At 41.6% G+C, this 24,330-nt stretch overlaps 1 protein-coding gene across 6 annotated transcripts in view; it reads right to left on the bottom strand.

The window, feature by feature from the left end:
* C8H10orf67 (chromosome 8 C10orf67 homolog) overlaps positions 1-24,330 on the bottom strand; it is a 155,727-nt gene that overhangs the window by 92,105 nt on the left and 39,292 nt on the right. For 5 of the 6 annotated variants that reach the window (XR_008619891.2, XM_034930112.3, XM_063607291.1 and 2 more), the window contains 3 exons: positions 20,044-20,199; positions 7,895-8,042; positions 6,663-6,721 (listed from right to left, as the gene is read on the bottom strand). Coding sequence is in view for 5 of the 6 variants with exons in the window: in XM_034930112.3 (XP_034786003.2) it covers positions 6,663-6,721; positions 7,895-8,042; positions 20,044-20,199 (363 nt within the window). In the remaining variant the exon portion in view is untranslated. Of the gene's footprint in view, positions 1-6,662; positions 6,722-7,894; positions 8,043-18,823; positions 19,701-20,043; positions 20,200-24,330 lie in introns of those variants that run through there. The other variant, XM_057298830.2, reaches the window with a different exon arrangement.

Consider the following 24,330-nt stretch of genomic DNA (forward strand, 5'->3'; position numbering starts at 1 on the left):
CAAAAACCCCATTCACTGCAGGGCCCTTGTTCCCTTGTGACTTGCCTTTGTATTTACGTTGATCAATTGCTGTTTGTGTGTGTTATAGGCTAGTAAAATTCAACCTTTTGTTGTGATATGCATTCAATTTAATTAATTCATGTCTGTATGAATTTAATAAACATCCCCAGTGTCCCTGTTCTTGTTTCAGTTCTTTATTGTTTCCCTGGCTTATCCAAGCAACACCTTCACTGGACTCTGCTTCCGGGCTTTCCTCCCTCCCATTAATTTTCTTTCTGAAACACAAATCTGATCCTGCCGCAATGTTCAAGGCTCTCCAACGCACTCAGAAGGTAATTCAAACCTTTCTGTATGAATATAATCTTCTGCCACTGTCCTCTGCCCCTTGCCACTCCTTACCCTCATGTTCTCTTCAGCTACAGGAAACCACACGCCCTTTGCTATACAAGGTGTTTTGCGTGGTACTTAGAATACCCCTCCCAACTCTCCTGCATCTCTTTCCTGGCTAACTCTAACTGCTCTTCCCGGGGCCAATGCAGTATCCTTTCTCCAACCTTCCCTGATCCCGTAGAGTCCAGGCTGGGCATGCCTCTTGTGTGCCGCACACCAAACTCTGCTTCTCTGCATCCTGACGCTATCACACCTGTACTGTGCTCTCTGACTCCGGGTCTGCCTCCCTCCCAGAATGAAATTCATGAGAACAGAGTCTACTGTGGCAGCAGCTGGAAGACCGACACAGATACAGCTGGTATTTGATTCCTGGAATTAAAACACAAAAGCTATGAATTCCATAACTGACCATGCTTAGCCCAGATAGATGGCAAGAGGTCAGCTTCCCCAAATTCAGTCCCATTTTCAACCTGTTTTTAAGTGCATCCAGGGCTTTAAAAACAAAACAACAACAACAAAAAAGGGTGGGGGGAACACGTGGTTATCTGAAGGCTTCTGAGTTGCTCCTTTCCATTCTTCCATTTCCTGCTTACACCCCCTTCCCCACACCCCTGGTCTCCCCATTCTGTCTGCCCCACTACAGATTCTTCCTATATAGTTTCATCAGATTCCTACTGCATTCTGGAGCCACATCCAGTCACAAGCAGTTCCACAAACCCCTGTCAGGCTTTATGCATTCATACCCTGTATCCAGCTCTTCCACTCTTGCCTGCCTGGAAAAATCAGCTCCAAAGCCCAGCACGGTGGCTCACGCCTATGATCCCAGCACTTTGGGAGGGTGAGGTGGGAGGATCCCTTGAGCCCAGGAGTTCGAGACCAGCCTAAGCAACATAGTGAGAGACCATCTCCACAAAAAAAAAAAATTTAAAAAAAATTCAGCCATGTGTGGTGCATGCCTGTAGTCCAACCTACTCAGGAGATTGAGGTGGGAGAATTGCTTGAGCCCAGGAAGGCTGCAGTGAGCCATGATCATGCCACTGCACTCCATCGCAGGCAACAAAGCAAGACCCTATCTCAAAAAACCCCCAAACAAACAAACAAACAAACAAAAAAACCTAAAAAATCAGCTCCAGTGGGCCTCAACAGGAGAACGTGAGAAAGGTTGTGGAACTGTTTGTGAAGGTTTTCTAGAATCTTCCAGATGAAGCCAGGCATCTCTTCTCTAGTACACACTTCTCCCTATCTCACTGCCCTGTGGTTTTGGTCTATCCCTGTAGACTTCACCTGTCTCCAGAAGGGACCATAGGTATATACATGCATTTTGTTTTTTCTAGCAGTAGCACAGTGCCTAGTACTTAAAGGCAACTAATAAACATTGCTGAACTAATTGATTTAGTGCAGGATATTGGAAAAAACCCAGCAAATATCAGCTGTCATTTGTTCAACAACATCTGAACTGCTTCCCAGTTGACAAAGCATGCTGACATTCATTATCTCATTCAGTCCACACAGTACGCCTGGGAGAAACAGGAAGGAGGAGACAGGCACTGGCCCCAGGGGACCTAGTGGCAAAAATGGAACAGGAATCCAGGGTTCTAGATTCTTTCTGCTCAGTACCAAAATGTCCCTATATTCAATGTCTATGAGAAGTTCCAGTGCATGTAAAGAAAAAATGAAAAGAAAGACAGAATTAAAAAAAAAATCAAGCAGATTAGGACTCTGCTATACTATATTATATAATTTGTTATATATATTATATTATATTTATATATTATTTCATACATAACAGAGCTATCAGAAATATAATGAGTCATATATAATTTTGAATTTTATAGTAGCTGTGTTAAAAAGGCAACAGAAATAGGTAAAAGCAATTTTAATAATGTGTTTTTTATCCCAATATATATTCAAAATATTATTTCAATGTGTAATCAATATAAAAAATTATTAGTGAGACATTTCACATTTTTTACACCAAGTCTTTGAAATCCAGTGTGTATTTTTCACTCACAGCACATCTCAATTGGGGAGCTACGTTTTCATTGGAAATACTTTATTTGTATTCAGATTTCATAAAATTTACAAATGAAAAAGTAGAGTCACATATCCAAGTTATCGAAAATATACAGAAAGGTTTTCCAAGAACTGAAATGAGTTTTTAAATTTGAATTTAAATAATTGGAAATTAAATTATCAAAACTTAGTTCCTCACTTGCACTGGCCACATTTCAAGTGCTCAATAGCCACATGTGGCCAAGGGCCACCATGGCACAGTGCAGATTTAGAAAGCTGAGGCAGCACTTAACTGATATATTTAAACTCACAGATATAGCCAGCCATCAATTGGTGGCTTACCAGTGAGATTTTGTTTTTTTGCTTTAATTTGTTATTGTACTCCTTATAGAGAGTAGGAAGTACATGCTACTCATTTCTACCAGTGGTAGTACAGACTGAAGAGCTTGAGAAACATTTTCAATAAAGAACCAGGCCCAGTGCAGTGACTCACACCTGTAATCCTAACACTTTGGGAGGACGAGGTGGGAGCATCACTTGAGGCCAGGAGTTTGAGACCAGCCTGGGCAATATAGGGAGACCCTGTTTCTGCAAAAATAAAAAAATAAAAAATTAGCCAAGTGTGGTGGTACTCCTGTTTAGTCCCAGCTACTCTGGGAGCTGAGATGGGAGGATCGCTTGAGCCTGGATGTTTGAGGCTGCAAGTGAGATATTATTGTACCACTGTACTCTAGCCTTAGGGACAGAGTGAGACTGAGACATAGAAGGGAAGGGGAGGGGAGGGGAGGGGAGGGAGGGGAGCTGAGGGGAGGGGAAGGGAAGGGAAGGGAAGCAAAGAAGGAAGGGAGGGAAGAAGGAAGGGAGGGAGGGGAGGGAGGGAAGGAAGGGTGGGAAGGGAAGGAAGGGAGGGAAGGGAAGGAAGGGAGGGAAGGGTGAGAAGGAGGGAAGGAGGGAGGGAGGAAGGAAAGGAGGGAGGGAGGGAGGAAAGGAGGGAGGGAGGAAAGGAGGGAGAAAGGAGGGAGGAAAGGAGGGAGGAATGGAAAAACTGGTGATGGTTCCCTGGTTGGTTATTAAGTGAAACTAGAAGGCTGAGATTTCATTTCTGACCTTAGAGGTTGATGCCAAGAAGGTTAAATGGAATTTACATTATTGTCACTGCAAATAGGGTGAAGCCTAAGAAAATGAACTCCCCTTGTGAAAATCTGTGAGGGATTCAGTTATCAGGGGAACATCTCCCACCTCTGACCAATCAGGGTAACCATTTCTTTGAAAAATACTTCTTAAAAGTAGTTTTATCTAAAATCTGAGAATATCTTGAATGAGGAAATAAGAGAGGACACAAACAAATGAAAAAACATTCCATCCTTATGGATAGGAAGAATCAATATCATGAAAATGGCCATACTGCCCAAAGTAATTTATAGATTCAATGCTATTTCCATCAAACTACCATTGACATTCTTCACAGAATTAGTAAAAACTATTTTAAATTTCATATGGAATCAAAGAAGACCCTGTACAGCCAAGACAATCCTAAGCAAAAAGAACAAAGTTGGAGGCATCACACTACCTAACTTCAAACTATACTACAAGGTTACAGTAACCAAAACAGCATGGTACTGGTACCAAAACAGACATATAGACCAATGGAGCAGAACAGAGACCTCAGAAATAACACCACACATCTACAACCATCTGATCTTCAACAAACCTGACAAAAACAAGCAATGGGGAAAGGATCTCCTATCCAGTAAATGGTGCTGGGAAAACTGGCTAGCCATATGCAGAAAACTGAAACTGGACCCTTTCCTTATGCCTTATACAAAAATTAACTCAAGATGAATTAAAGACTTAAATGTAAAACCCAAAACCATAAAAACCTAGGAGAAAACCTAGGCAATACCATTCAGGACATAGGCGTGGGCAAACACTTCATGACAAAAACACCAAAAGCAATTGCAACAAAAGCCAAAATTGACGAATGGGATCTGATTAAACTAAAGAGCTTCTGCACAAAAGAAACTATCATCAGAGTGAACAGGCAACCTACAGAATGGGAGAAAATCTTTGCAATCTACCCATCTGACAAAGGTCTAATGTCCAGAATCTACAAGGAACTTAATCAAATTTACAAGAAAAAAACAACCCCATCAAAAAGTGGGCAAAGGATATAAACAGACACTTCTCAAAAGAAGACATTTACGTGGCCAGCAAACGTGAAAAAAAGCTCAACATCACTGATCATCAGAGAAATGCAAATCAAAACCACAATGAGATACCATGTCACACCAGTCAGAATGGCGATTATTAAAAAGTCAGGAAACAATAGATGCTGGTGAGGCTGCGGAGAAATAGGAACACTTTTACACGTTAGTGGGAATGCAAATTAGTTCAACCATTGTGGAAGACAGTATGGAGTATTCCTCAAGGATCTAGAACCAGAAATACCATTTGAACCAGCAATCCCATCACTGTGTATATACTCAAAGGAATGTAAATCATTTTACTATAAAGAGACATGCACACGTATGTTTACTGCAGCATTATTTACAATAGCAAAGACATGAAACCAACCCAAATGCCCATCAGTGATAGACTGGATAAAGAAAATGTGGTACATATACACCATGGAATACTATGCAGCCATAAAAAGGAATGAGATCATGTCCTTTGCAGGGATATGGATGAAGCTGGAAGCCATCATCCTCAGCAAACTAACACAGGAACAGAAAACCAAACACCGCATGTTCTCACTCATAAGTAGGAGTTGAACATTGAGAATACATGGATACAGATTGGGGAACAACACACACCAGGGCCTGTTGGGGGGTTGGGGGGTGAGCAGAGAGAACTTAGAGGATCGGTCAATAGGTGCAACAAACCACCATGGCACATATATACCTATGTAACAAACCTGCACATTCTGCACATGTATCCCATTTTTTTAGAAGAAATAAAAGACAAAACATTTTTAAAAATTAAAAAAAGAATATCTTGAATGGCAATATCAGGCCTGGCTGAAATCTGAACCTAAACTTAGGCACATGTGGTGGCTAAGCTCTTCAAATGTGGCTAGTGCAACTGTGAAACTGAATTCTTAATTTTGTCTGATTTTAACCCATTTTAACTTAAAAATGGATACTCGGTTCAGTTACTGGAAGATATTTATGTTTATTTGGAATAACTTGGGGATGTGAATCTGCTTGTTTATCTGTAAACTGTATGAACTGTAAATGCATTCCTATTCTATTCATCTCTTGGAGTATTTTTCAGTGCCTCAGGCATCGTGCTCCCCACTAAGAGACCAGATAGCGCAGTGTCCACCCTCACGGAGCCTCCAGTAGGGCAGGGAAGATAGACCATAACAGAATGGTAACTGAGAGCCACAATAGGGAAGTTTGCGGATAAATGAGAACAGAGTAGGGGAGCCCCACGTGTGCAGGGAGAGCAGGAATTGCTGAGATCCTACTGCATTCAATTCAATGCGCTAAGAAATCTTGTTGTTGTTGTGGGGGTTGGTGGTGTGTGTGTATGTGTGTTTCAGACAGGGTCTCACTCTGTTGTCTAGGCTGAAGTGCAGTGGTGCAATTCTAGTTCACTGCAGCCCCGAACTTCTGAGCTTAAGCAATCCTCCTACTTCAGCCTCCCGAGTAGCTGGGACTACAGATATGTGCCACCACACTCGGCTAATTTTTTTAATTTTTATAAAGACGGGGTCTCACTGTGTTTTCCAGTCTGGCCTTGAACTTCTGGGCTCAGAAGATTCTCCAACCTTGGCCTGCAAAGCTGCTAGGATTACAGGTGTGAACCACTGCGCCCCACCTTGGAAATCTTGATTTTTGTTCTACCAAAAGAATTCCCTGCTCTAAATATTTACCAGATAACATAAGCCCAGCTCATTCATGAACATCAACTAACATCGATCTGAAAATAAGACTGTTCATTTTTAATATAACTTTTTCCTTAACTGCAAGCTCATCTTCAGACTTCTCTGTGTCATGTAACTTTTCGGTGCCTTAAAATCAACAAGGCAGATGGTCAGTGATCCCAAACAAAAGAAGTATCTATACATCCGTGAGTTTTCAAGGTGGAGTCCTTATTTGCTTCTAGTCACCCTTCCCAAATAGTGGGGAGAGATTAAATATGTGAATCAACTTTCCTCTATGTCATAAGACACTCTGGACACAGTGTTATTTGGCCAATTGTGCCTATAGTTCCATTTAAAAGAGTCATTTATCAACGTAAAAACGTTATAGTACCTTTTGAATAGTTTTGTGATCCTTTTCTGCCATCTCTTTCATACTTATAAGTTCATCTTCTGTAAACAAAAGGAGAGAGAGGCCAACCATGAAATTACATGCTTATGCCCCTGTATTTAAACGGCCTGCTTCAGGGCAGGCTGTGGGGCACTAGCAGGCATAGTGGACACAAGGCCTAGCAGGACTGTGACCTTCACAACTGCCCTTGACATTCGCAGCCTTCTTCCTGCTGTTCAGATGGCTGGTCAGATAGGGATTAAGAAGTAAGTTCAAGATCCAAGTGTGGCTGAGGGCTGAAAGCTTTTCATCAATACTAGCGACGGACATTTTTGCTGTTAGTCACAGCCAATACAAAGAGCTTTAGCAGGTGGCAGTTTATGACTTAATAAGAACGACCCAAAACTAAAAAGCCTTGCTATGCCACAGCAGAAGAGAATGAGACTATACTGGCACGGTAGAATTTTACATCCAAGGGATAATATTAATATAATATATCTCATTTTACTGATATTTTGCTATAATTCATTTTATTGCCTGCTCATTGCTTTGAATACTGCAGATTAAGGACAACATCATGTAATTAACATAATCACTCGGATCACAGTTAAATGAAAAAATACGTTAGAGCAATCTCACCTTGGTGATTATTTTTTTCTCTTTTCCACATGTTCTAACAACTTCGGTGATTTAAACACAACTTTCACCAATGTTTGTGGTATGAAAGAAAAGAGGTATTCAGTATACAAATGAAATTGTGTATTTAAGCTTTGCATCAAAAATTGAAGTAACTACTAAGTACTAGCATATTTTCCTGAAGGGCTAACTCTGTTTTCCCTACAAAGCATATCCCTATATGTATTCTTAAGTTTTTAAATGTTATCAAGTTTAGATAATCAGTTAAGCATCTGAAACAAATCAGCAAAAGTTTCTATCTGGCTATAACATTTCTAAGTGAAATGGAGCATTGATTAGCAAATTTTTGCAAAGGCCAATGTCTGTCTTGAAACAACACCCTGAATTAACATGACATGGCTCAGGGGTACAACTACAAACACATCCTCTGTCCCAAGCAAGAAATGCTATCTTTAATAAAAAGCAAAGATGGCTATGAAATTCATCTTTCAAATGTAAATAACCAAACGAATGTATGTTTGGAAAAGACAAACATAGTTATGAGCTTTACAAAGTGACCAATATACAGATTTTTCTCAAAAGTGATTTCAAAATGTTACCTAATCCTGAATTTTCTTTTAGATTGATCTGGATTTCTTCTTCAAGCTCTGAAATGATCTGAAGCAGCCTCTCATTTTCCACTTTGTACTCCAAATTTTCCTTTTCTAGGTTTGATTTTGGAGAGCTGGTTTCTTTGGCAAAAGATTCCTAAAAGATGGAGAATGCCATATTCCTAAGCAGGGAGCCAAGGATTTAAATATGCAAGACAAGGACAATACAGATACAGAAAAGCTATCATATAATTTTCTGAATTCTATTACACACTTATAAGAATAGTAAAAAGGAAGGAGCCTAAATAGAGCTTGCTGGAAGAAAGGCTCCAGTACATTCTGTACAAAGACCTCAACACATGGGGACATTTTATTGACAGGAATAATGCATATCATACTGTTTGTGTGCCCTCATCATTCAGGTCAATTCATTATGGAGGCTGTGTCCGGGGAGGCAGCTGGGGCCCCTCCACCCACACTTCCCTCTGTGTGTGTCTGAAGTGCTGTCCGCCTGTAACTAGGCAGGCTGGGGGGACCAGGACGGGCAGCGCCAGGGGGTGGCAGAGTGCATGGCTAAGGAGGGGGGCTTGTTGCCTTTGTGGCATTTCCCAGTGTCAGTGCTGCCAGTGTCATGAGGAGCACATCACATGTCAAAGTGGTGACGTTTTCAGGCTGGGAGCCGCATGGAGTCCATCAGGCACACGGATATCCACACAGTTGGTTTTCTGCTTGGTGGAGGAGCCACCCAGAGGCAATTCATATTCTGAACATTAACATGGCTTTGCATGCTTGTCACACGGGGTCTGTGCAGGCGTTTAATGCTATTGAAGACTTTGGTTTAAATCTCTATGCAAACAGTGATTACCTTGTAAGAAGGTTTCAGGATAACTTACAACAAAAGACTTTAAAGTTATAGTTTTAGTAAAGCAAACTCATTTACATTTTTATTATGTGCGTCTTTTGTTTAAATCTTGCCATGTCCATTATGGGAGAGCTTTTTCTTACGCAATAGAAGCGCTTATTGGGACAGCTACTCTTTTTTTTTTTTTTTTTTTTTGCCTTCTTCTTCTTGTCTGTTTCAAAGCTATTGAAAACATCTGAATATCCTCCCTTATGGCTGTCTAGATTTTATTGCCACGCATTAAAAAAAAAAATTAAGCTCTAATGGATTGGGGAAGCTGGTGCAGAACTTTATACTTTATTGTGGTATGATATTAAACAGATTATGCAATCTCAAAATATTATTATGCCAAAGGAGATAGAAGATTCTACATGCCTTGTTCAAAATTACTATAGACATTAAAAATACTTTTGATCTTAAGGTCATCACAGGTGAATTATAACTTATTCTTTTTACAGTAATTCCATGATGGCAATAACTAAAAATAAAATCTTCCCTCAAAAACAAAATAATTTCTCTCGACTGATTTCCCTTTGGAACTACACTTTCATTTAAGGTTAAGGATATGTGGAAGTAAACTATTAAAATATTTTCCCCTGTAACAGTTTTAAAGAAAAAGAAGTGATTTAAATTTTTTGTAGTACATTAATAAGTCCTTTAAAACAAGTGACTTACTAATGAAATTACGTATGGTATATATATATGTGTGTGTGTGTGTAAGAGTTAGTAATATTTAAAATATGTTCTTAAATTTTGCACTAAGCTCAATTACAAATCTTCATGACTTTGATTCACCATTTCACTTAAATTATTTGAGCCCAATTCATCTTAACTAATGAGAACTAACAAACCTAGTAAGTAGTTAATAAACAACACTGTTTTCTTAATAAACGAAGAATCCGTCATTAATTTCTTGTCCCACAGTGTTCAATTTGAGACCATCACAGAATGCATTTATAGACTAAAAGGTTTTGTGTGTGTGTGTGTGTGTGTGTGGAAAGAAATAAACAAACAATACTGGCCTTAATAGGCTTAAGCATACTTTTCCTAACAGTGGCAGAATATGAACATCCACAGAGGATTACATGAGCACCCGATTCTCATAAACTAAAGAAGAACTATTTGAATTCATCAGATGAAGTGTAAAATTTACAAATGGTAGCAGCTAATACCTAACTACGGGTTCTAAGAATCTCTTTGTATGAAAGCAGGACGCAAGGAAAACACATTAAATACGGGGGTTTGTCCTCCACATATCAAACCACAACCCCTGTTCTTCCAAGGTTAACCCTTAGCTCTGTCCCCACCATCTGTCAGCTGTGGGAACTGCAAGTAATTAACTATTCAGACGCCCACAGCAATGAGGACACTCATTAGCAAAATGAACAAAGGGATCGTTCTGAGCTGCTACGGTCCTCTGTTACACTCTGAGTGGCAGGTTTTGTGGTGGTGTTCCTTCTGCCATCTGCCCACACTGCTAGTTTGTGCTTGCTTAAACCAGGAGACTTTTAAAAAATAAACTGCCTTAATAAAATGAGGTTAAGAAGGATGGAGATCATTAAAGGCAGTTAACTGGATGTAGCCGTTTAAACCACACTTTAAGAGAGACTGTGTGTAATCCATGATCTTTCTGGAATTTCAAAATTGTAAAGAAACTTACCAATCTCAAGTTTTTCTTTCATATTATTAAAACTAGGACTTCAGGTGGTGGCATATGTGCTATATCTTTTGTGAATATTCACAAGATGCATAGAATTACAAACTGAATCCCAAATTGAATCTCGAAAGAATCATTTTTGAAAACAGGTGTACTTGGGAGCTTTGCTCCTCAAATGCGGTCCATGGACCAGGAGCCTCAGCATCACCTGGGAACTGATTAGAAATGCAGCCCCTCAGGCCCAACCCAGAGCTACTGTGTCAGAGTCTGCATCTAACGAGATCTGCAGGTGATGCATGTGAGCGGTAAAGTCTGAGAAGTCCTGCTTCAGAGCACTTTCTGTGCCTTCTCAGCAGTTTCCCCTCCACAGGCTCCATTGAATTGGACATCTCAATTTTCTGGGGAGGAGCAGAGTTCTGATGCAAGCCCATGCCTCATGACAGTCACAGAGAAGAGCAGGTGCTTTCCCAATGAGTGACAACCAGGAAAGTGGCACTCTGGGCAGTGCAACCCTGCAGAGCTGCCACTCTTGAATGACAGCTCTGTTTCAGAGCTGTCAGCAACAAGCAGATATGCTCGCAATGGAAGGTAGGTGGGTGATGGTTGCAGGGCTCATCAGTGTTGGGATAAGAAAGAAAAATAAAAAGTCTATTCAAAATGCCAGCTCCAACTGAAATTAAAACACATGCACAGGCACACACACACACACACTCACACACACACACAGAAACACACACACACAATTACAGAGACATAAAGGCTAACCTCCTTTATAAATTCTCAAGAGGATTAGCCAACGGACAGCATGGAAACCTGATGGCTACAATGGTATGCAGCTGAGTCACATTGATTTCCCACCGAATAAAACCTGAACATTTCATCCCTTGAATGAAGTTGCTCTTGGGAAAATTCGACATTCAGGATGTTCCCATCTGGAGATGAGAAATTACAACTACTTATTAATTATAAAGCTATTGAAGTAATTTGATAATCAGTAAGAGGAAACTAGATAACTGTAGATAAACTAAATAAAACTTGTTTATTTCACTTTTTTTTTTCAACTTACTTCCACTGCTACTTTGAAATTTTTAATTGTTTTTCCAAATTCCGTGTTCCCAATCTAATTTGAGACTTGGTGTCCCAAGGGTTTTTAAAATACCACTAGAGGGGGCAGTTGAATCAGATGAAATTTCAAATAAAAAAGATCATCTAGAACTTAAGGTTTTAGGAAAGTTTGTTCTTAGAGAATGTAGGAAAAAAGTGTGTTTCATTTTATTTGATATAAGCTATGATCTGCCTTTGTGGCATTCATGTCTGTGTTCTTGAAATGGTGACACATATGCTTTCCATCACCCTCAGTCAGGAGGGGAGAGCAGAGCAGTCAGGAGGGGAGAGCAGACACGTATGCTTTGTTGGGGTCTCCAGGAGAAATCCATACACCCCGTTAATCAGAATCACCTCACCTTTCTCAAATATTAAGAGTGTTTACAGAAATTCTAATGTGCTCTTTGGGGACTAACTACATTGGAATAACCAGAGTATTCTGGATGCCACTGAAAGCCAGAGAACAGCCTGCTTACACATGAGCCGGTGTGGCTCCCACCTGCTCTCCTTTTCACAAAGCCACAGCCCAACCTCACGCTTTCCCCAGAATGTCCAGCTGGGCCAGGTAACCAGCTGAAGAGAAAAGTTAGAGGTGTAAACATTTCAAGAGTATAGGGAGCTGTCTTACCCAATTGGGGTGTTCTCAACAGTCCAGAGGTCTGTTTGGTACATTTTATGGAACATAAACGGATGGCCATAAGGATTTGTGCATTTCCTTATAATACCTGAATTGATACATGAATATTTCTTCAAAGAACTTGAAGCAATTTACATTCAACACAGCAGGTGTTCTTATCATAACTCTCTAGTTTAGCCAGGCGGGTATCATGTTGCATTTCACAAATGGGAAATAAATGGATCAAAATTGCCTTGCCACATCTACACTGGATGTCTTTGGCCAAGGCAGGATTAAAAGCAAACTATTACAGTTTTTAGTCTTTTCTATTAAATTGTTTTCTTCAAAAAGTAAAAGTAAATGTAAACCCAAGAAAAGGTTTTTCAAAGGCAAATGCAAAAATTGAATGTGCTTCCTAGTCCAAGATATAAACAAAAATTAATATTCAATTTTATTAGATCTATGCTATTGACACAATACTGTATTGCTTAGAAGGTGCTCAATTTTTTCTAGATATAAAGATTTCTAATAGATTAACAAAGTAAACACCTAAAGCAAACATTTAAACCAGTTTAAATACGATCCTTTAGAATGGTTTGTGTTTGATTCATTATCTCTTATAACGTTGAAGTTTTAAATAAGAGTACTAGTGAGGGATTTAGATAAACCATAAATTGTATTCAAAGGCATGAGCAACCCATAAGTGTTTCTTCCTAGTGTTAACATTTTGACATATAACTTTTCAGATTTTCCTGTATGCATGTGTCGATATTTCTATGTGTACTTTTTTTTTTTTTGCAGTTGCAAGATTTAATAGAGTGAAATAGAGTGGAAACAGGGCTCCCATACAAAGGGAAGGGACCCAAAGAGGGTAGCCATTGCCAGCTCGAATGCCTGGGTTTATATCCCGATCATTGTCCCTCCCACTGTGCTCTCAGGCAACAGATGATTGGCTATTTCTTTACCTCCTGTTTTTGCCTAATTAGCATTTCAGTGAGCTCTCCTTACTATCTGATTGGTCTGGTGTGAGCTAAGTTGCAAGCCCTGTGTTTAAAGGTGGAAGCGGTCACCTTCCCAGCTAGGCTTAGGGATTCTTAGTCGGCCTAGGAAATCCAGCTAGTCCTGTCTCTCAGTGCCCCTCTCAACAGGAAAACCCAAGTGCTGTTGGGGAGGTTGGCTGATGACCGCTCTAATTGCTTCCTGCTGAATTCAGGTGTAGTAGGGGTTGTGCAGTTGAGATTTCCTCGGGAGGGGTGACTTTGATGTCATTAACATCGGAGCATGGGCTAGCAGGCTGGTCCAGGGGTCTGTGGTAGATCTTAGTCACAGACTGCATCTGGGGCACCATTTGAAGAATGATTTGTAGTTTTACAGCTTTGATTCTGGAAGAGACAAACTTAACAAGGAGGTTAAAGATACAGGGATTGAAATGTATGGCCTGCAGTGCAGGGGATTATTTCTTTGGCACACTTTACAGGCCCTGACTATCTGCTTGATAGTTTTGAAAAGGCCTGGTCCAGTAAATAATAATTTGGCCACCTGATGGGTGCTATTAATGCCTAAGTGAAAGGTTTGGTGAAGGGTTTTAAGTAATTTCCATTGGTTAGCTGCAGGCAAAAGTATTTTTCCTTCTTCCATGGCTAGCCATCCTGAGGGAAGGCAACTATGTCCTCGTGAGGTTCCCCATTCTATTTCTTCTTCTGAGTACTGGGGCTTGCTTTCCTGGAGGGGATTACCCCATACTAGGGGTCCCCTTCTATAAGCATTTCTAATGGAGGGTCCTTCCTTGTGGCTGTTTTGGCTTCAATATCTTCTTGGTGGTTCCTTTCTATTTCCCTTTCCTTTCCTTTCCTTTCTGATGACCCCGCCAGTCTAAGACTGCCACCTCTTTAGGTCTCTGTACAGCCAATAATATTTCCCTAATGGCGTCCTGATGTTTGATAGGTGTTCCCTCGGAAGTTAGGAATTCCCTTTCTCTCCATATTGCTGCATGGGCATGGAGGACTAGGTAAGCATACTACTCTGCATATATATTCACCCTTTTTCCTTCTCTTAATTCTAGTGCCCGAGTGAGGGCTATTAGTTTTACCAGCTGAGCACTAGTTCCTGGAGTGAAGGGATTACTTTCAAGTACTCCATTATCACTGACAACTGCATACCCCGCTTTTCGAAGTCCTTTTTCTACAAAGGAACTTCCATTAGTATACAAGTTGAGGTTGGGATCAGTCAAGGGAACCTCTAAAACGTCCCCCTGAGCGGCATAGGTTTGAGCAATTACTTGTTGACAGTTATGTTCTATCTTTTCTTCTTTGTCTGGAAGAAATGTGGCTGGGTTAAGAGTTGCACAAGTGTGCAGTCGCAGCACTGGCCCTTCAAGTAATAGAGCCTGATATTTAAGTAAACAGTTGTCTGACAGGCACAAGTCTCCTTTAGCAGTGAGTAAGCCATTCACATCGTAAGATATCCACACAGTAAGATCTCTTACCTGTATTATTTTAACTGCTTCAGATACTAAGACTGCTACTGCCACCACTACCCATAAACAATGAGGCCAACCCGGCCGGGCATGGTGGCTCACGCCTATAATCCCAGCACTTTGGGAGGCTGAGGTGGGCGGATCACAAGGTCAGGAGATCGAGACCATCCTGGCGAACACGGTGAAACCCCATCTCTACTAAAAATACAAAAAATCAGCCAGGCGTGGCGGTGTGCACCTGTAGTCCCAGCTACTCAGGAGGCTGAGGCAGGAGGATGGCATGAACCTGGGAGGCGGAGCTTGCAGTGAGCCGAGATGGCACCACTGCACTCCAGCCTGGGCGACAAAGTGAGACTCTGTCTCAAAAAAACAAACAAACAAAAAAAATAAAAACAATGAGGCCAACCCTTTGCCACCACATCAATTTCCTTACTCAGGTATGCCACAGGTTGCAAGCTCATCCTTCAGACCTGTGTGAGGACTCCTAGAGCTATTCCTGTTTTTTTCTGTGACGTATAAAGAAAAGTCTTGCCCCATTGGCAAGCTTAACACTGGGGCTTGGGTTAGGGCCTTCTTTAGGGCCTGGAAAGCCACTTCTGCTTCAGGTGTCCATCTTACTAAATGGGTATTGGCTTTCTGAGTTTCCTTAATTAGTGTATATAATGGTCTGGCTATTTCGCCATACCTGGGAATCCATATTCGGCAGTTCCTGTTATGCCAAGGAACGCTCTTAGTTGCTTCAGGGTTTTGGGATAAGGATAAGCCAGTATAGCCTGGATACATTCCTCACTGAGGGCCCTGATGCCTTTGGATAATTTTAGCCCTAAGTATTTAAACTGCTGTGAGCAGAGCTGAGCTTTTGGTTTGGAAACCTTGTAGCCACAGGTAGCGAGGAAATTTAAGAGCACTTGGGTGGCTTGATGGCACAAGGTTTCTGAATGGGCGGCTAAAAGTAAATCATCCATGTACCGAAGGACAACAGTGTCCAGGTATAAGAACTGGCTCAAGTCTTGGGCTAATGCCTGGCCAAATAGATGGGGGCTATTCCTGAACCCTTGGGGTAAAACAGTCCAGGTGAGTTGAGACATTGGGTTTGAAGGATCTTCAAAGGCAAACAAGAATTGAGAGTCAGGATGTACAAGGATGCAGAAAAAGGTATCCTTAAGGTCCAGGACTGTAAACCACTCTGCTTCCTCTGGTATTTGGGAAAGCAGAGTAGAAGGGTTAGGTATAGCTGGGTATAGAGGAACAACAGACTCATTGATAATCCTGAGATCTTCCACTAACCTCCACTGTCTGTTGGGTTTCTGTACTCCTAAAATTGGAGTATTGCAGGGGCTATTGCATGGTTTTACTAGGCCTTGGGCTTTTAGGTCCTTAATCTTTTGGAGTCCTTGTTGGGCCTTGGGTCAAAGGGGGTACTGCCTTTGGTAGGAAAAGGAGGCGTAATCCTTTAGTTTAACTTGAACAGGACGGGCATTCTTTGCTCGTCCATATTGTCCTTCTGTTGCCCAGACTTCAGGATTAGTTCCTTCCTCAAGCAGGGGACAACAAATGGGGTGTTCCTTCTCCTATGTTCAGGTGTATAATGGCCCCTGCTTTTGCTAGAATGTCTCTCCCTAACAAGGAAGTGGGGCTTTCAGGCATAATTAGAAAAGCACGTGAAAAGAGTAAAGTTCCCCAGTCACAACTTAGTGGCTGGCAGAAGTATCTAGTGACTGGCTGTCCTAGGACCCCTTGGATAGTGACAGATCTGGAGGACAGTTGTCCACGACAGGAGAGTAAGACTGAGAAGGGGGCGGGCGCAGTGGCTCGTGCCTGTAATCCCAGCACTTTGGGAGGCTGAGGCGGGCGAATCATGAGGTCAGGAGATCGAGACCATCCTGGCTAACACGGTGAAACCCTGTCTCTACTAAAACATAAAAAAAAATTAGCTGGGTGTTGTGGCGGGCGCCTGTAGTCCCAGCTACTCAGGAGGCTGAGGCAGGAGAATGGCGCGAACCCAGGATGTGGAGCTTGCAGTGAGCCAAGATCGCGCCACTGCACTCCAGCCTGGGTGACAGAGCGAGACTCTGTCTCAAAAAAAAAAAAAAAAAAAATACTGAGAAGTCTGCGCCAGTGTCCAGGAGACAGTTAACCTCCTGGCCTTCAATGGTCAAGCATATCTGGGGCTCTGTGAGGGTGATGGCATGGGCTGGTGCTTGCCCCAGGCACCCTCAGTCCTGCTGCTCGATCATCTGGGTAGTGGCTTCTGACTCAGAGGACCTTTGTCCCCTGGGGCAGTGGGCCTTCCAGTGATTCCCTTGACATAAGGGGCATGGATGAGAGGGCGGCTTACTTGTACTTGGACAATCTTTTTTAAAGTGTCCTTATAGACCGCACTGGAAGCAAGCCCTATTAGGCATTCGATTTGCCCAGCTTTTCCCTTTTCCAGAGCCTCCAAAGTCCGCTTGCCTGAGGGCCATGACTAAAGCGGTGGCCTTTTTTTATCCCGTTTGTCCCATTCCGCCTGCTCCTCCTGATCTCTATTATAAAAAACCGAGGTTGCTAAGTTCAGTAGAGTTTCTAAGTTCTTCTCCGGGCCTAAGGTGGACTTTTGAAGTTTTTTTCTAATGTCTGCAGCTGACTGAGTAATAAACTTATTTATCCTTTAAAATCAGTTGGCCTTCAACAGAGTCAGGTGACAGAGAGGTATGCTTCCTCAATGCCTCTCTTAGTCTCTCCAGAAAGGCAGTAGGATTTTCTTCCTTTCCCTGTGTTATAGTGGACATCATTGAATAATTCATAGGCTTCCTCCTAGTTTCCCTTAGTCCTTCTAGCACACAAGTTAGCAAATGTCTGCAGCACCAATCTCCATGTTCTGATTCTGTGTCCCAGTGAGGGTCTACACTGGGAATTGCCTGCTGGCCTGTGGGGAATCATTCTTTTTCCTCTGTTGTCATCCTATCATTGACCTGACTGAGATACCAGAGATCACCAAACTCTCAGGCTGCAGTTATGACGGCACTTCTCTCATTTGGGGTTAGTGTCTGATTTAGCAGTAACATTGTATCTGTCCATGTCAGATCAAAGGATTGTCCTAACCCTTGTAAAACATCAATATAGCCATCAGGGTTATCTGAGAATTTACCTAGGTCTATTTTAATTTGCTTTAAGTCTGAGAAAGAAAAAGGTACATGCACTCTAGCTGGGCCGAATTCTCCTCCTCCCACTGCTTGGAGGGGGCATAATCGGGGAATATGGGTCAGAAGGAAAGGTAGGGGCACACGCATGGGCGACTGTTGAGTAGAAACTTCTGGCTGTGCCATGATCTCAACCGGCTACTGCCAGGAGTTTGGGATGACAGGTTTCTGCCTCTAGTCGGCCCTCGGCTTCCCCAAGAAAATTGAAAGTGGAAGCTGGCTCTAGGCAGACCAATATCCCCAACCCAGAAGTGTTGGGGGTTGTTAGAAAGCCCTTCCCCAGACAGCCTCACACCTGAGTCTTAAGTCCGGTGGTCACGCTAATCGTTTTTAACTGGCCGACAGGTGCCCGGTATTTTCCTCCAATTCTAAGGACAGGACAGAATAGCAAGCGAAAGTGGTCCCAATATTACTCATCGCTTTGGAGGTCCCATGTGGGTCACCAAAATGTTACTGGGGGGTCCTTGCACCCAGAGCTCCCAAGATGGTGGTGGGCCACTTCCAAAATGGCAGCAGGCCACTTCCAAGATGGTGGCAAGCCTCGTGTTCTCTGACCTGGGGTTCTTGGCCTCACAGATTCCAAGGAATGGAATCTTGGGCCATGCGGTGGTGGTGGGCCTCTTCCAAGATGGTGACAATCCTCATGTTCTCTGACCTGGGGTTCTTGGCCTCATGGATTCCAAGGAATGGAATCTTGGGCCATGCAGTGAGTGTTATAGCTCTATTAGAAGCCATGGGCCATGGAAGAGAACCGTGGAACCCAGTAACTAGCGTTCAGCTCGATTATGATCAACCCAGGCACTTAGCCATGCAGGAACAATGGCAAGCCTTTAGCCTGATCGGGAGCGGCAATGGGCGCCCCGCTGGATCAGGAGCACAGCGGACATCCTGCTGGATCCAGAGGGATGGAAGTCAGCGGTGGGTCTGCGATGGCGGCAAACAGCAGAGGTGGACGGTGAGCGAAAGCTCAGCTCAAGCCGTAACAAACACGGACCAGAAGAGTGCAGTTACAAGATTTAATAGAGTGAAATAGAGTGGAAACAGAGCTCCCATACAAAGGGAGAGGACCCAAAGAGGGTAGCCCTCTATGTGTATTAATCTATTAATAATTATTAATGTATTATATCATATTATAATATATTATGATAACATAATCTATACATTATAATCTGTACATTTTCTATATGCATATGTATATTATATATTCACTACAACCTTTAATTCTTACTGTAGAGGATAAAGCTCCCCCTCTGTAAGTGGACTTTAGATTCAGGTGAACCTTGGTTCATGTACCATCTTTACCATCTACTACCTGTTTGCCCATGAGGAAGTTACTTAACCACCCTGTCTCTGCTTCTTCATCTGCAAACTGAACTGTGAGAATGAGAAGAGATGCCATCGATGAAGTATCTGATACCTGCTATTGCTATTCAATAGACTTTTATTCCTCCTGGGTCCCAGCATCTGTTAGCCTTTCCAAATCAAACAATCAGCTTCTTGTTCTTAGAACTTAAGAATAAAATCCTCTCCAGCTCTGGACCATGGTTGGGCCTGGGACATCCGGTGGCTCAGAGCAGACATGAGATGACAATGAATTCGTTCTCAGGATCCACATTTTCCAAAGCCCTTAAACTTCCTCCTTGACAGGAGTTTAGGTTCTTCTTTCTGCCTTCTCAGTCATTCCATTTTTGCTCCCATCAGTAGTTTGTCTAACCAGTAAAGCAGCTCCTGGCTCCCACTGCAACAGGAAAAACTGAGGGGAAAATCCTCTGGGATTTTTCTTCTTGATATTTTTATTTAAATGTCATTCTGTTCCAAGTTGGCTTCTTGGAAGCTCTGGCTTGGAAAGATTAGCTTTGTGTCTTTCAAACTACTTTGACTGCAAAAAAAGGTGGGAGTCTTCGGTTACAACAAAAATCCACTCCCACGCTCTTCTAGAGTAGGACATTTTTTGCAGTGGGAGGTAAGTTATTTTATTTCCATTTAAACAAAAATTGTATTTTTAATTTTATTGCTCCTATTCATTATATTGCTCCTATTCATATTGTTATGGGTTTTCTAGAATAGGCCATTGAGCAGAAAAGAGTTAGACTGGCTTATATTATGGGGAGATGCCCAAAATGCAGCAATTGGATTTTAATTTATCATTAACTCAAGCTTTTAACTATTTATGACTTTATTTATGTATATTAAAATTAATTATTCCTTGCCTTGAAACTTACCATTTTGTGAAATCCAAAATCTTTATATTGGTCTAGTTCTTCTTTTAATTCTTTAATAACTTCTTCTTTCTCTTTCAGTTTTCTTAACAAAATATTTGTTTTGACAGTACTCACATCTTGCAAAGAAACATTCTCTTCTTCTACCTCAAAGAATTGCTAGGGACAAAAAAAAGCAGCATTAAAAATTAATTAGACACTAAGCCTTAAAAATTAGGCACTTACACTAAATTAGACACTCAGCATTAAAAATTAGACACCACCAGAAAACATTTCATCTTTTAAACTACTGTTTTGTGAAGGTTATTTTTGTAACCTGCATACAATTTTAGTAAGCAACTTTATTTATATTGAAATATATGCTTAAAAAGTATTATGCACTATGTAGCACAGTGTTATCCTATAAAACACAGGCATGATCAGTTACTCTAACTGTATCAGCCATGTAAACTACAATAGTAAAGAGCGAGATGGAACATTAGGAGAACGTCTACTCAACAAGAATTTGGCAGCCATCCGTGGACAAAAGTTCCCTTGAGGGAGATTTGGGACCTGGATAGAAGACTGCAAAACTCTAGTGGAGCCCAAGACTGAGGAGGGCTGTTTTGACTGGCAGGCTGCACCTAGGTGGCAGGCTCACTGACCATGGTCCCAGCTACAAACCCAGAAATTGCTTCATTGCCCTGTGGACTTGGTCCTGCCTCTAGAACCATCTGCCAAGAAATCCAGGAGGAATCACATTCACCTGTACCTCTGGTGACAAGCCCACAGGCCTCAGTCTCAGCTGTGGATCCTGAATCAGCTCTGTAACTCAACCAAACCCACTTTCAGCTGCAGTTTGAGACCAGTCCTGCCTGCCCAGGCACCTGCTGGGAGTCATGCCTATTTGTGCCTTCAGAAGCAGGTTGGCTGACCTCAGTCTCACAGCAGATCTTGAAACAGCCCTTTAACTTGGTCCCAGCCCTCTCAGCTGCAGTCTGAGAGCAGTCTTGCCCACCCAGGGGCTTGCTGAAAGCTATGCCTTTCTGTGCCCCAAAGGCTGGCCCACTGATTTTGATTCCACTGCAGATCTTGGGGTGGGCCTGCAACCTAGTTCTGTCCCTTCCTAGCCTTCATCCAGAAGCAGTCCTGTCCACCCAGAGATCTGCCAGGAAACATGCCCATCAATGCCTCTGGAGGCAAGCTGCTGACCTCAGTCTGATGGAGAAGCCTGAAGTAGCCCCGTGACCCAGCTCGAGCCCACTCAGCCATGGTCCAGGAGCAGTCCTGCTTGCCCAGGAGCCTGGCAGGAGGCACACCTTTCTATGTCTCTGGAGGCATGTCTGCAGACCCCAGTCTCAGTGTAAGCCATGAAGCAGCCCTGTAATTCCCTTCAAGCCCCTGTCAGCCATGGTCCATGGCCACTTCTCCTTGCCCAGGTACCAACTCAGTAACCCAGCAGGAACACTACAAGGGACCTGAAGGAATACACACTCATCTGTGTGTCTGGTAACAGGCCCACCATCTGCAAACCCAACTGTGAAACCTGAAGAATCTTCTTTACCCAGCACCAACTCTACAGACTAAGGTCCTGGAAGCAGTTTATTCTTTCCAGGGGCCAGACAGGATCCAAGCCTGTTCAAGCCCCTAGTAATAGGCCCACTAACATGGTCCCCATTGCAGACCCAGCAGCAGCCACGTAACTTGGCTGCAACCCTACTCAACTGCAATCCTGGAGGCAATCTTATCAGCTTAGGGACCCAAAAGAAGAAAATCTTTACCTACCAAAACCAGTCTGTAATGACTGGAGGAAGTGTTTGCTCATCCAAATGCACAAACACGAACATAAGGCTATATAGATAGTGAAGAATCAGGCAAACATGACACTCTCGAGAAAACGAATACAGTTCCAGTAACTGACTCCAAAAAAATGGAGATCTGCAAATCATTTGATAAATAATTCAAAATAATTATCTTTAAGAAGCTCAATGAGACGCAAGAGAACACAGATACGCAGTTGAACAAATCAAGAAAAACAATGCATTAACAAAATTAGAAGTTTAATAAAGCAATAGTAAATGCTAGGCATGGTGGCTTGTGTCTATAATCCCAGCTACTTGGGAGGCTGAAGCAGGTGGATCACTCGAGGCCAGGAGTTTGGGCCCAGCCTGAGCAACATAACAAGACATCCTTCTGTAAAATTTTTTTAAAAAGAAAAGATTAAAAAATGGGTCAAGGCCTAAATAAACATTTTTCCAAAGATGATATACAAATGGCCAACAGTTACATGAAACATCACCAATCATCAGGAAGATGCAAATCAAAACTACAATGAGATATTACCTCATTATGATAAGAATGAGCTATTAGAATGAGTATTTTCAAAAAGATAAGAGATAACAAGTATTGGCAACGGTATGGAGAAGAGGCAACCCTTGTGCACTGTTGATAGGAATGTAAAGTGGTACAGCCATTATGGAAAATAGTATGGAGGTTCTTCAGAAAATTAAAACTAGAACTGCCATATGATCCAGCTATCCTACTTCTGGGTATATATTCAAAGGAAATAAAATCATGATCTTAAAGATATTTGCATTCCTATGTTCATTACAGCATTATTCACAATAGCCAAGATATAGAAACAACCTAAATATCCATCAACAGATGAATGAAGAAAACGTTACATACGCGCGCGCGCACACACACACACTCTCTCTCTCACATACACACACACACAATGGAATATTTACAATGGTAGTATGTACAATGTATATATTAATACAATAGAATATTTTTCAGCCATAAAAAAGAAGGATATCTTGCTATTTGGGACAAGATGGATGAACCTGGAAGACATTACGCTAAGTGAAATAAGCCAGATATAAAAAGGTAGTGTATTATCCCACTAATATGTAGAATCCAAAAAAGTTGAACTTAAAGAAGCAGGGAGTAGAACGGTGGTTGACAGGCTGGGCGCAGTGGCTCACGCCTGTAATCTCAGCACTTTGGGAGCCCTAGGCGGGCAAATCATCAGGTCAGGAGTTCGAGACTAGCCTGGCCAACATGTGAAACCCTGTCTCTACTAAAAATAGAAAAAATTAGCTGGGCATGGTGGCGGACACCTGTAATCTAAGCTACTTGGGAGGTTGAGGCAGGAGAATCACTTGAAGCCAGGAGGTGGAGGTTGCAGTGAGCCGAGATAGCACCACTGCACTCCAGCCCAGCCAGACTCCATCTCAGAAAAAAAAAAAAAAAAAAGAATGGTGGTTGACAGAGGCTGGAGCACAGGGAAAATGGGGAGATGTTGGTCAAAGGGTATAAACTTTCAGTCATAAGATGAGTAAGTTCTGGCAATCTAACGTACAGTATGGTGACTATGGTTAATAACAGTGTATTGTTTACTTGAAATTTGCCAAGAGAGCAGATCTTGTGTCCTTACTGCCACCGCCCCCCACCCCACACACAGTAGTAACTAGAAGTATGTGTTAATTAATTTGATTGTGGTAATCATTATACAATGTATTTCAAATCATCACATTGTATACCTTGAATATATACAATTTATATTTGTCAATTATACATCAGTAAAGCTGGAAAAAGGTAATAATAGTAAATCCTAATAGTAAATTGACATCACGATTTGTGAATATACTACTTTAATATTCCTCTAGAAGGGAAGACAGTAAAAATTTGAATATGTAGAAAAGGAAGTAAACATCAATGGTGCAACTAATTGCCTCAATAGACTGGAATGGAGATGTTGAAAGAAGTAATACACCTTGACATCTTGTTTTAAGCATTTAGATGCTTCCTATCTGCATTCATTACTCTGAATAACTATATTACAAAACCAAAAAAAGGATGAAATGCTTTAAAAGTGGATAATGTTACTTACTTCCAGCATTTAAAAATCTTATTTTCAACACTGTTATGCAAAACCTGTGGTTTAGTTTGGACTCTTTTTGAAATTATAAAGAAACCATTTGATTCTTTGTGTGTTTGTTACTAATATATTTGGGTACATACAACATACAGGAAATATAGCAAAACCTAGTAATATCTGCTAATATACTTAATGTTATATTTCAAAAGAGTTAGATTTGTAAGCTCAAATTGTCCTAATATGATGAATACCAGCAGACTAAGAAGAATAATATATGAAGGTGGCTATGAACAGCACTGGCATAATCTATACAGTATGAAAAAATGAATGTACAGTAGAATTAAAAAGAGTGAAAAAGAATACTCCATATGACAATATCCAATATCAGCTTTTAAAATTTTGTGATTTTATTTATTTAGATTTTTTAT

Source organism: Pan paniscus, chromosome 8 (assembly GCF_029289425.2).
Source record: "Pan paniscus chromosome 8, NHGRI_mPanPan1-v2.0_pri, whole genome shotgun sequence".
Classification (NCBI taxonomy): domain Eukaryota; kingdom Metazoa; phylum Chordata; class Mammalia; order Primates; family Hominidae; genus Pan; species Pan paniscus.